The sequence below is a fragment of the Vipera berus genome (assembly GCF_964194415.1).
Source record: "Vipera berus genome assembly, chromosome: 2".
NCBI classification, from domain to species: Eukaryota; Metazoa; Chordata; class Lepidosauria; order Squamata; family Viperidae; genus Vipera; species Vipera berus.
In genome coordinates, this window is record NC_138203.1 from 275793253 (window position 1) to 275806143 (window position 12891).

Sequence of the window (12891 nt, forward strand, 5' to 3'; positions counted from 1 at the left end):
AGGTTTCTCTCCTGTATGAGTTCTCTGGTGTGTCACCAGGCTAGAAATGCGACTGAAACTTTTCCCACAATCAGGACATTCAAAGGGTTTCTCTCCTGTGTGAGTCCTCTGGTGTGTTACCAGGCTGGAATTGTTATTGAAACCTTTCCCACAATCAGGACATTCAAAAGGTTTCTCTCCTGTGTGAATCCTCTCGTGTATGACCAGGTGGGCATTCTTACTGAACCTTTTCCCACAATCAGGAAATTCAAAGGGTTTCTCTCCTGTGTGAGTCCTCTGGTGTGTCACCAGGGTGGAATTCTGGCTGAAAGTTTTTCCACAATGAGGACATTCAAAGGGTTTCTCTCCTGTGTGAGTCCTCTGGTGTTTCACCAGGCTGGAATTCTGGCTGGAACCTTTACCACAATCAGGACATTCAAAGGGTTTGTTTCCTGTGTGAGTCCTCTGGTGTATCACCATGTGGGCATTCTTACTGAAACCTTTCCCACAATCAGGACATTCAAAGGGTTTCTCTCCTGTGTGAGTCCTCTGGTGTGTCACCAGGGCGAAATTCTGGCTGAAACGTTTCCCACAATAAGGACATTCAAAGGTTTTCTCTCCTGTGTGAATCCTCTGGTGTCTCACAAGGTAGTAATTCTGAGTGAAACATTTACCACAATCAACACATTTAAAGGATTTCTCTGCTGTGTGAGTGCTCTCTTGCCTCATGATATTGGGAATTTCCAATCAAACTTTCACATAATCCGGGCAGTCATACGTGGTGTCAGTCCTTTGATGCATCACCACAGTGCCACACTCACTGAAGTATTTACCACATTGGTAGAACCTTTATGGCTTCTCTCCTTTATGGGTCTTGTCATGCAAATCAGCTGTGATTTGCAAGTTGTATCTTTCCCACAGTAAGCAAATATATTGAGCTTTTCCACCAATTATATCCTTGAGGTCAAAAACGTGTGATCCCCTTTTTAGTGGATTTTTTTAATTAAAGCTCTTTTTTTCCTCCCAGAGCACAGCTTGCATCACTGTCTGCCCTAGGTGGCTCTCCAAGTGACTTTTTCCTATCCAGTGACTTCCAGATATTTCATTGTTACTGCCTTTTCACGTAATGTATTCTTGAGTTCCATATGCTCTACTTATTGCAGCTTGAAATCTTTCTTAGTTTTCTCTTTTGTCTATTAGCTGCTGAAGGAAATGGAAAATATTTTGATTTCTGGATTGATTTTCTTTCAACGTTGCTTCTAATTCAGAGTTTCCAGTTGGTCTTATTGCCATCCTCTTTGCCTATGGGATTTAAAGAAAAGTGTAATGTTAATTGTTTATAAAATTTTTGTAGAAAATATGAAAAAGTATACATTAAAATAAAAAGCAACCATACTACAATGTTACAATAACCTCTTACATTAATCATGATTCATTTGACACATGGAAGACTACCAAGATCCAAGTTGAAATACAGATAGCCCTCAACGTACAACCACAACTGAGCCCAAAGTTTAAATTTAAAGCTTAATGCTGCATGAAATGATTGCAGATGTGAAAGAAAGCAAAATCTATAATTACAACGAAAAAGCAAACATGCCACAATGCTAGAATAACCTCTTACATTAATTATAATTCATTTGACACATGGAAGATGTAAGGCCCTGCCTCAGCTGAATCTCTGAAGAAAGAAGAACTCTTGAAACTGGCAGCATTTGAAAAGGAACTTTTATTGAGAGTTAGTGAAAGCTAGAGCAGGCAGGCAGGATCTGAAGTTCCTGCATGAAATTTTTAGGCTAAAACCCATTGTTTAAAACCCCTCCCAACTGCCAAGTCCATAGGAGCCAATTCAGAGTTGTGAAGATGTGTGAGAACTCCAGGGGGGAGACTGCAGATAAGATGTTCCCAGGCCTCTTTTCTTTGGTGAGGTGAAGCAGATGGCCTCAGGCGATTCCCTCCCCCCCAACAGTCCCCAGAAAGGCACACCAAAGCAAAGGGGAAACAGCAAACCAAAGCAAAGCTAAAGATATCACAGGAGTGCTGCCAAGGTCCCTCTCCCATCAGAAGGGCAGTGCGCCATCAGGGATCTACAGGGACCTGACAGAAGACTACCCAGATCCAAGTTCACGTATCCATTCATTCATGAAATTCTCTTGATTTGGGCCAATCACAAATTCTTAGCACTGCAAAGGTGTATCATCAAATATACCGGGAAGTGATGGGGATAGATTATACAAACGTAGATATATGCATACACAAATATAAATACACCCGTAAACTATATGAATGTAGAAAAGTAGCGGGGTACCCCAAGGCTCTATCTTCAATATTCTTCAATATTTTCATAAACAATTTAGATGAGGGAATAGAAGAATGTATCAAATTTGGAGATGACGCTAAGCTGGCAGAAATAGCCAACACCCAGAAGACAAGCTCAAGATACAGTAGAATCTTGATATATTTGAACTCTGGGACCCCATCTAAAAAATTGAAATTCAATGGAGGAAAAAAAATAGGCTTTCCTCTTAGCCAAGAAAAAGCAAATATCAAGGTACAGAATAGGTGGAACATGGATCAATAGCAATAAATGTGAGAGGGATCGTTGTTACATATGTCAGACGTTATGAATATATCACAAATGTAAGTTATGAATATAGAGGGCCCGTAATGCAACCATAGTTAGCCTTTTCTTGAGATTGCATTGGGGAAACTCACTTTGCTGGAATGTGTGTACTACTGATAAGGAAAGATTCTGAGTGCATGTATGATCGATATATTATTGGTGACAGCAGGTAAAACATTAGTGGGCATAAGGAGTGTAGGAGGTTGCATTTTTTTATGGAGTCTTGGACCAAAGCATGAGGATGTAAAGTTCCTGATATGGCTGGGGCAAGATTGTCATACACATAGATTCTGAGTAAACAAGTTGGGTATAAAGAGAAGACTGGGATGAATCAGACCCCACATTTTGAGACAGCTTTGTTGGAGCAGGGGACACCCTGGATCAGCTTTCCAGCCCACTCTAACGTAGCCTGATCACCTGTTTTGAGAGGATATGTGAGTATTGTGTGATTGAGTAGCCTAGTTGGGCAGCAATACTTACAGCAACTTGAGTAGCCTTGTTGGGCATAGTAACCTGAAGAGCCTTGTTGGGAATAACTTACTGTAGTAAAATAACTTTAAAATTAGACAAGTATATGTATAAATATAAAGGAACCATGCCTGTCTTGCTTTTTGTCCAAATAACACAAGAATAAAAGAACTACTGGAAAACTTCACTTGAGTGGGCTGAACTCAGTTTTATGACATCTTGAGGTTTTACTGGACAATCACTTAGATGTGAGCCAACACTGTGATGCAGTGGCCAAAACAGCCAATGCAATCCTAGGCTGCCTAAAGAGAGGCATAGAATCAAGATCACCTGAAGTGTTAGCACCAATTTATAATGCTATGGTAAGACCATACTGGGAATACTGCATCCAGTTTTGGTCACCACAATATAAAAAAAAGTGTTGAGATTCTATAAAGAGCGAAGAGAAAGCAGCAAGGATGATTAGGGGGCTGGAGGATAAAACATAAAGAATGGCTGCAGGAGTTGGGTATGTCTAGTTAGTGAAAGGAAGGACTAGGGGTGACATGTTCCAATACTTGAGGGGGCAGGAAGAGGGGGGGTCAACTCATTTTCCAAAGCACCAGAACGAAAGACAAGCAGTAGATGGAAACTAATCAAGGAGAGGAGTAACCTACAACTAAGGGAAAATTCCCTGACCTTGAGAAGAATTAGCAAGTGGACCGGTTTGCTTTCCGAAGTTGTGGGTGCTCCATCAGTGGTGGCTTTTAAAGAGACGGGACAGCCATGTGTCTGAAATGGTATAGGATCTCCTGCTTGAGCAAGGGGTCGGAACAGAAGACCTGTAAGGTTCCTTCCAACTCTGTTACAAGCCTCGAGTGACGGAGTACCCCCAACCTCTGCAGGGAAGCCATTCCCAAAGAATCAACCTTCCCTTGAAAGAGACTTTTTAAAATCTTCCCACGGGCAGAAAATTGCAGCCACCAGTTTAACAGCGTGCAGCACCAGTAGATTTAAAAGTTGGGGAGGGAAAGGATTTGCAGCAGCAACTGACCTGCTTCAGCCGAGTTGCTTCTCCGCTTCCACGCAGTGGAGGAAACCAAACAGCCCCTCTTGCTCCCGGCTTCTCCTCCGACCTGCCCTCCACTCACCTCCCAGCTCCTGCTTCCATCCTTGGAAGAGCACAAAAGCCGCTCTGCACACCACCTTCCTCCCGTCAGTGATCCGGAAAAGGAAGTTCCTTTGCCCTTCTCTTCTCATCCTTTCTAGAAATGCAGTACTCTATGGTTTTAACTCCTTTAAAATAAACCAGAGGCTGCCTGCTGAATTACAGGGTCTGCTTTCTAGACACAGATTTTCCCTGTTCGATCAGGATAGAGCTGAAGGGACCTTGGAGGTCCTCTAGTCCAACCCCCTGCTCAAGCAGGAGGCCCTATACCATTTCAGATAGGTGGTTGTCCAGTCTCTTCTTAAAAACCTATTTTGAGAAAACCTATTGACTGCCTTCTCCCGCTAGGGAGCAGAAAAAAACCAAGCTTGTCTCATCTCCAGGGAAGGCGTTTGCAAGATGTTTTCACTGATTACATGCTATCAAGGAGTCTTCGGCTTTAAGCAACCGACCTTTGCAACTGAGCCAAGCGCAATAATAAAATGCGATGTGACTCAGCTTGTGATCAACCATATGCTGAATAACATAATTGTTGTGCAGTGAGTTCTTTGGAGGCAGGAAGTGAGACCAGAGGTTGCAATCAGGAACGTTGCTTTATGGAGGCAAACAGGAACAGAACTAGAACAGAGGCTTCTGCGCAGTTAATTATATGGTTGGCTACTAGGCGGTGGCCAATAGGTTTAAAGGAACTCATTCCCACCCCAAATCATCCAATGATAATCTTGGAGACTGGATGACTGGGTAGTCAGTGACCGTTATACAGACACCCCAATTGAGCAACCTTAATCAGCATTCAAAAGACACGTGAAAGTAGTTCAAGTAAAATCCCAATACATTACACCCCTCCCCCCTAGAATGTACACACATTATTATTGAGAATAAACTCTTGCAAATATGGTGGCGGTCTGCGCAATCTTGCAGACCGCCTGGGGGATCCAAGCAACTCCCAGTCCACCAGTTTGCCCGCCGGATTGGGTAGACCAGAACTCATGAGTTCCCGAGAGTCAGATTGACTCGAGTCCCTTTGGCTGGCCATTCCAGGTCGGCCCAGACCAAAGTCCAATGAAGAAGCAAAGTTAGCACAGTTAGCACTTGTTCGGGTTGACTTTCCCCATTAGGGGACCCATGTTGCACTCCCAGACTGTGTCCGTCTATGACCACCTCCCCATTGTACTGACTGCATGAGTCCTCAGAGCGTGTGAACTGCTCTGTTACGTTGCTGGTTTCTGGCTCTAGGAGCGGACCCGTCGTGAGGTCCTGGCTTTGTGGCTGTTCTGCGAAACGCTTCCGCAACTGATCAATATGGTGGCGAACGACTCGCCCCCCCCATCCAGAGTCACTTCATATAAAAGAGGACCCAAGATTTTGAGAATTTTACCCGGCACCCACAAGTTCCCAGGCCCATAGTTCCAGGCCCACACCCCATCACCCACTTGCAACCCCCTGGGAGTCTTTGGGCGAGAGGTGTCTGCTGCCACCCGGTCCGGATGCAACCTATCCAGTTTCATGATGAGTCTTCTTCCCCAGCGAAGCTCTGCTGGGCTCTTGCTCGTTGCTGTGCAAGGCGTAGTGTGCTGGCAAAGCAAGAAATCAGCCAGCCTATGGTGCCACTCTCCAGTCACTATGCAGTTGGGTGACTCCTGTTGTGCACACTATGCGTTCAGCCTGCCCGTTAGTCGAGGGGTGAAAGGGAGCCGATGTTGCATGCCTTATGAGGTTAGTCCTCAAGAAGGCTTGAAACTCTGCTGCTGTGAATTGGGCCCCGTTGTCTAAGATTACGACGTCCGATAACCTGTGTGTGCAAAAAGCTTTCTAAACACCTGGGTGGTCCTAGCAGTAGTCATAGTTGAAATAGGAATTACTTCCAACCATTTAGAGTGGCAGTCGACCATTATCAAAAATATCTGTCCCTGAAAGGGCCCAGCGAAGTTAATGTGAATTCTTGACCATGGTGTATGATTTTCCTCCCATGTGGACATGAGCATGTGGCATTTCTGGTCTGAACTGTTGACACGTGTAACACCCGTGTACTTGGACCTTGATAGCCTTATCTAACCCTGGCTACCATAGGTAGCTACCTGCCAATGCCTTCATCCGGACTATGCCTGGATGTCCCTCATGCAGAGACAGTGTCTTAAAGAACTGGGGACAATAACCCTGCTCCCTCATAAGATGCAGCCCTTGTGAGCTGAAAGCTCGTGTCTACGTGTGAAGTAGCTCTGGAACTCGGGTCCTGGGCTATTTTCCAGCCACCCAGTGTGAATCCATTGACAAAACTGTACTTAAAACCTTGTCTGCAGCAGTTTCTGCAGCCACATCCCCAGCATGGAGGGGAAATTCAGGCAAATCCTGAACTGACAAAATGCGAGCTGCTGGAGCCGGATCTGGCTCTACCTGTGGCAATGGCAATCTGCTAAGGCCGTCTGTGTGACCCATGTCTTTTCTGGGTTTGTGAACCTGCCTGTAGCTGTAGGCTGACATAAAAATGGACCATCTTAACATTCTAGGGGACAGTATTTGAGGCGTCTGCCTATCTGTAGTAAATAATCCCAACAGTGGCTTGTGGTCAGTGAAGACTGTGAATTCCTTGCCATACAAGTAATCATGGAATTTCTTTACCCCGACCACAATGGCCAAGGCCTCTTTATCAATCTGAGCGTAATTGCGCTCAGCTGAGGACAATGTCCTTGAATAATAGGCAATGGGAACTTGAGTCCCATCACTTGACAAATGGCTTAGAACAGACCCCACCCCATAAGGGGATGCGTCACATGCAATGCATACAGGCAATGATTCATTAAAGTGAGTAAGCACTGAATTGGAGGACAGTAGTGATTTTACTGCCTTTAAACTGTTTTCGTGAACCTTGGTCCACTTCCAAGGGGTGTTTTTGTCTAAGAGCCAGAGAAATTGCCCTGCCACTGCAGCCTTGTTAGGAAGGAATGCATGGTAAAAAATTAAGGAGACCCAGGAATGCCTGAAGCTCTCCTTTTGACCTGGGGCTTGGAGCCAGCTGAATGGCCTTCAGCTTGGACTTGGTAGGGTGGATGCCTTCAGCATCAATACGGAATCCCAGGAAGTCAGTGGAAGGGACCCCAATGTTACACTCATTTTTTTTTAAGTCCCACTGCGTGGAACCATTGAAAGACAGCTTTTAGCCTCCTTGCAAGCACCTCAGTAGACTCACCGGCGATGAGCACATCATTGAAATAGGGGCAAACGCCCGGATTGCTCTTGAGTGTACACTCCATAACTCCCCGAATTGGAGGCGTTTGACTTTAAAAGCCCCCGTGTGTCACAATGGTTTGTGCAGCCACTGTGGCCTCGTCCACAGGTAACTGCTGATAGGCCTGTGCCAAATCTAATTTAGCAAACACGGTACCCCCTTGCAGCGATGCCAAGATGTGGCTAACAACTGGCACCAGTATGCATGCTGCTTAAGTGCCCTATTTATGGTGCACTTGTAATCAGCGCAAATTCTTCTATACATTTTTTTCCTCACATCTCCCCACCAAGGGGGAGACTACAAAACTATCAGCCTCTTGGTCCTGCTCTCACCCCACAAGCCATCAAAGCCTAACAAGGAGGCCCCTAAAAACAAAGGAGATCACAGTAGGAATGCGAATAAACCTGGACATCCTGTGCTAAAAACCACAAACCATTTCTTCTCAACTAAGTATTCTTACAGCTCTTCTGCAGGAAGGTCACCTGCAAGACAGAACAGCCTTCACAGGGGCTGATCCATGATGGCCAAAAGTTGGGAGTTTTCCTTCTTATCTGCAAATAGCTTTAGAGTCCCGGTTAAACAGATATTTGTAATCCAAAGAGTTCAAAAAAATTTTTTTCTAAAGTTTATAATTATCTTTGTCTGCAGCCCAGATTTTTGTCACAGATTTTTTTTGTCACAGCTGTTCTTTGTTATTAAAGCTTTGAAGATCACAAACACAGATTAGTTTTTCCCAGGTTTTGGCAAGTTCTCTATGGAGATCATAACTGTCATAATTTTCAACCACCACGAGGTGTCAGCATCTATTTAGTTTTCAATAAGAACAATGGTTTTTAAAATGAGTCTTAACCACTCAACAATTTTAAACTTGTCCAAAATTAAATTTTAGCTTTCAAGTTTATACATTTATTTCACTATCATATATTTTCATCCTCCATGGAAATTTTAATTAGCGGCTTCCGTTAGTATAAAGGTGGGGCAGAAGTCCCCCTCCTTCACTTTTGGAGATACCGGTATTTTGCTTCTTGGGGATCTTTTCCAGGAAATTAAGTGTGGAATGGAAAAGGGAAAATCAGATTCCTTACCCAATTTCAAGCATGCTGTTTACTGTTGTGCTGGTTAGTTCTTTTGGACTTCAGTTGCGAGTAGCTTGGGCCGATAGGTAAAATACAGCCTTTCTCCTGTTGGGTTAGGTTTTCCCCAAGATGACCGCCCACCCTCATTCCAGAGTCACCAAGGCATCCTTTTCTTTGCCCTCTCTCCGGGGCAGCTTGGACCCACTAGGGTCCTCAGGAAGGATGAAAAATAGCCGTGGGTGTGCAGCAGTCCGCAACCCTAATAAAATGTCATACTTCCATCAAACTTAAGACTCGGGCAGATAGAAACACAACAAATAAATTAAGCCTACTTTCAGCTCACATTATCAGAGGCACAGAGAGGCTAGACTGATGTATGACTGAAACTGTAATTTTAAATTTATAATGAAGAGGGAAGGAAAGCAGGAAAATAGATTGGTCATAGAGAGGTAGAATGCACAAGAGATAGATTACAAGTTAACAATTGTACTGTTAGAAACCCACTGTTATGTGTGGAGTCCTCATCACTGAACAAGAATTGGGAAATGAGCTTTACATTACTTTTTATTATTAAATTCATTTATTTATTAAACTATAATAGCTGCTCATGATGCCGTTTGAAACAACTTTGAGCGACTTGCCTTGCCATAATTTTCATGGCAACATTGAAAATACCCATTTTTTTCCCTTGTCAAAAGCTACTGACAATTTTAACAAAACACATTTTTAAAAATAAAACATTATCTACTGTGGGGGAGGCCTAGGGATATCTACAGCAGGCAAGCCCTGTGCTAGACGAAGAGTTTTCCCTAAACCTGAGGTAGCCAGTGTTCCGCTTAGCGACTCACACATTCAATTAATGGCTGCCTCAAGGGAGAGCAGCAGAATGCGGGTAGTTACGGAAAGCAGTACCACTTGACATCCGCTGCAACGTGCAAATGTAATTGCAAGGCCATGACGTTTGTATCTTGAGGACCTCTTGTATGGTGGCTAAGGAATTCTGGGGCTCAAAATCTGGAGGAAAACAAGACAGAAGATTGAAATTTCAGATGTTGGAATTACATAATCAATATTCAAAAACACCACGCAAAAGCCTATTTCATGAATTCCAGTACTTCTGCAAAAGGAAATATCCAGAACGTTCCACTGATAATCAGAGAGGTAATTAATCATTTTCCTTTCCTCTCCACCTACAATCCTGAGAAATATTTCAATTTCTCACCTACACTTTCAATGGGACATCAAAATGAAACTCAAGCCTTCTCTAAAATTCTTCTACTTTTGCCTAATACAGATTTCTTTGTGAGCAATAAGGGAGGATATATGAGTGAAATTACATGCACAGACTGGATATTTGAAAGGTTTCTCCCCTGTGTGAATCCTCTGGTGTCTAATGAGATGGGACTTTCTAATGAACCTTTTTCCACAATCTGCACATTCAAAGGGACATTTGAAAGGTTTCTCCCTCATATGAGTCCTCTGTTGTACTACTAGGTTGGAATTCTGACTGAAACCTTTACTACAATCAGGACATTAAAAAGGATTCTTTCCTGTCCTCTGCTGTGTTAACAGGGTGGAACTGTTACTGAAACCTTTACCACAGTCAGGACATTCAAAGGATTTCTCTCCTGTGTGAGTCCTCTTGTGTTGCACCAGGCTGGAATTGTAATTGAAACCTTTACCACAATCAGGACATTCAAAGGGTATGTCTCCTGTGTGAGTTCTCTGGTGTGTCACCAGGTCGGAATTCTGACTGAAACATTTACCACAATCAGGACATTCAAAGGGTTTCTCTACTGTGTGAGTCCTCTGGTGTGTTACCAGGCTGGAATTGTTACTGAAACTTTTCCCACAATCAGGACATTCAAAAGGTTTCTCTCCTGTGTGAGTCCTCTGGTGTGTCACCAGGTTGCTATTCTGACTGAAACTTTTCCCACAATCCAGACATTCAAAGGGTTTCTCTCCTGTGTGAATCCTCTGGTGTTTCACCAGACTGGAACTGTCACTGAAACCTTTACCACAATCAGGACATTCAAAGGGTTTCTCTCCTGTGTGAGTCCTCTGGTGTATCACCAGGTGGGCGTTCTGGCTGAAACTTTTCCCACAATCAGGACATTCAAAGGGTTTCTCTCCTGTGTGAGTCCTGTGGTGTGTTACCAGGCTAGAATTCTTATTGAAACATTTCCTACAATCAGGACATTCAAAAGGTTTCTCTCCTGTGTGAATCCTCTCGTGTATGACCAGGTGGGCATTCTTACTGAAACTTTTCCCACAATCAGGACATTCAAAAGGTTTCTGTCCTGTGTGAGTCCTTTGGTGTCTCATGATTTTGGAATTGTTATTGAAACATTTACCACAATCAGGACATTCAAAAGGTTTCTCTCCTGTATGAGTCCTTTGGTGTCTCACCAAGCTGGAAATACGACTGAAACTTTTCCCACAATCAGGACATTCAAAGGGTATGTCTCCTGTGTGAGTTCTCTGGTGTGTCACCAGGTCGGAATTCTGACTGAAACATTTACCACAATCAGGACATTCAAAGGGTTTCTCTACTGTGTGAGTCCTCTGGTGTGTTACCAGGCTGGAATTGTTACTGAAACTTTTCCCACAATCAGGACATTCAAAAGGTTTCTCTCCTGTGTGAGTCCTCTGGTGTGTCACCAGGTTGGAATTCTGACTGAAACTTTTCCCACAATCCGGACATTCAAAGGGTTTCTCTCCTGTGTGAATCCTCTGGTGTTTCACCAGACTGGAACTGTCACTGAAACCTTTACCACAATCAGGACATTCAAAGGGTTTCTCTCCTGTGTGAGTCCTCTGGTGTATCACCAGGTGGGCGTTCTGGCTGAAACTTTTCCCACAATCAGGACATTCAAAGGGTTTCTCTCCTGTGTGAGTCCTCTGGTGTGTTACCAGGCTGGAATTGTTACTGAATCTTTTCCCACAATCAGGACATTCAAAGGGTATCTCTCCTGTGTGAGTCCTCTGGTGTGTCACCAGGCTGGAATTGTTACTGAAACTTTTCCCACAATCAGGACATTCAAAAGGTTTCTCTCCTGTGTGAGTCCTCTGGTGTGTCACGAGGGTGGAGGTCTGGCTGAACCTTTTCCCACAATCAGGACATTCAAAGGGTTTCTCTCCTGTGTGAATCCTCTGGTGTATCACCAGGTGCACATTCGTACTGAAACCTTTCCCACAATCAGGACATTCAAAAGGTTTCTCTCCTGTGTGAGTCCTCTGGTGTATCACTAGGTGGGCATTCCGGCTGAAACTTTTCCCACAATCAGGACATTCAAAAGGTTTCTCTCCTGTGTGAATCCTCTGGTGTATCACTAGGTGGGCATTCTGGCTGAAACTTTTCCCACAATCAGGACATTCAAAGGGTTTCTCTCCTGTGTGAGTCCTCTGGTGTATCACTAGGTGGGCATTCTGGCTGCATCTTTTCCCACAATCAGGACATTCAAAGGGTTTCTCTCCTGTGTGAGTCCTCTGGTGTTTTACAAGGCTGGAATTGTTACTGAAACTTTTCCCACAATCAGGACATTCAAAAGGTTTCTCTCCTGTATGAGTTCTCTGGTGTGTCACCAGGCTGGAAATGCGACTGAAACTTTTCCCACAATCAGGACATTCAAAGGGTTTCTCTCCTGTGTGAGTCCTGTGGTGTGTTACCAGGCTGGAATTGTTATTGAAACCTTTCCCACAATCAGGACATTCAAAAGGTTTCTCTCCTGTGTGAATCCTCTCGTGTATGACCAGGTGGGCATTCTTACTGAACCTTTTCCCACAATCAGGACATTCAAAGGGTTTCTCTCCTGTGTGAGTCCTCTGGTGTTTCACCAGGCTGGAATTCTGGCTGGAACCTTTACCACAATCAGGACATTTAAAGGGTTTGTTTCCTGTGTGAGTCCTCTGGTGCGTTACCAGGCTGGAACTGTTACTGAAACTTTTCCCACAATCAGGACAGTCAAAAGTTTTCTCCCCTGTATGAGTCCTCTGGTGTATCACCATGTGGGCATTCTTACTGAAACCTTTCCCACAATCAGGACATTCAAAGGGTTTCTCTCCTGTGTGAGTCCTCTGGTGTGTCACCAGGGCGAAATTCTGGCTGAAACGTTTCCCACAATCAGGACATTCAAAGGTTTTCTCTTCTGTGTGAATCCTCTGGTGTCTCACAAGGTAGTAATTCTGAGTGAAACATTTACCACAATCAACACATTTAAAGGATTTCTCTGCTGTGTGAGTGCTCTCTTGCCTCATGATATTGGGAATTTCCAATCAAACTTTCACATAATCCGGGCAGTCATACGTGGTGTCAGTCCTTTGATGCATCACCACAGTGCCACGCTCACTGAAGTATTTACCACAGTGGGAG

The 12891-nt window shown here is 44.1% G+C and overlaps 1 protein-coding gene across 1 annotated transcript; it reads right to left on the minus strand.

Moving 5' to 3' along the window:
* Nucleotides 1-8818: 8818 nt before the first annotated feature.
* Nucleotides 8819-12665, minus strand: LOC308663645 (uncharacterized protein). The gene is made up of 2 exons (XM_081320227.1): nucleotides 10874-12665; nucleotides 8819-9533 (listed from the first exon to the last, which is right to left on the minus strand). Exons 1-2 carry the CDS (start codon nucleotides 12525-12527, stop codon nucleotides 9388-9390), a joined length of 1800 nt encoding a protein of 599 aa, XP_081176353.1. The 5' UTR covers nucleotides 12528-12665; the 3' UTR covers nucleotides 8819-9387.
* Between the last annotated feature and the right edge of the window lie 226 nt (nucleotides 12666-12891).

Coding starts and splice junctions, on each gene's coding strand:
- LOC308663645 (XM_081320227.1), bottom strand. CDS start 12,527: ATGGTGATACACCAGAGGACTCATACAGGGGAGAAAACTTTTGACTGT. Junction 9,534..10,873: donor TTTTGAATGTCCTGATTGTG/GTAAATGTTTCA, acceptor GTTTTCCTCCAG/ATTTTGAGCCCCAGAATTCC.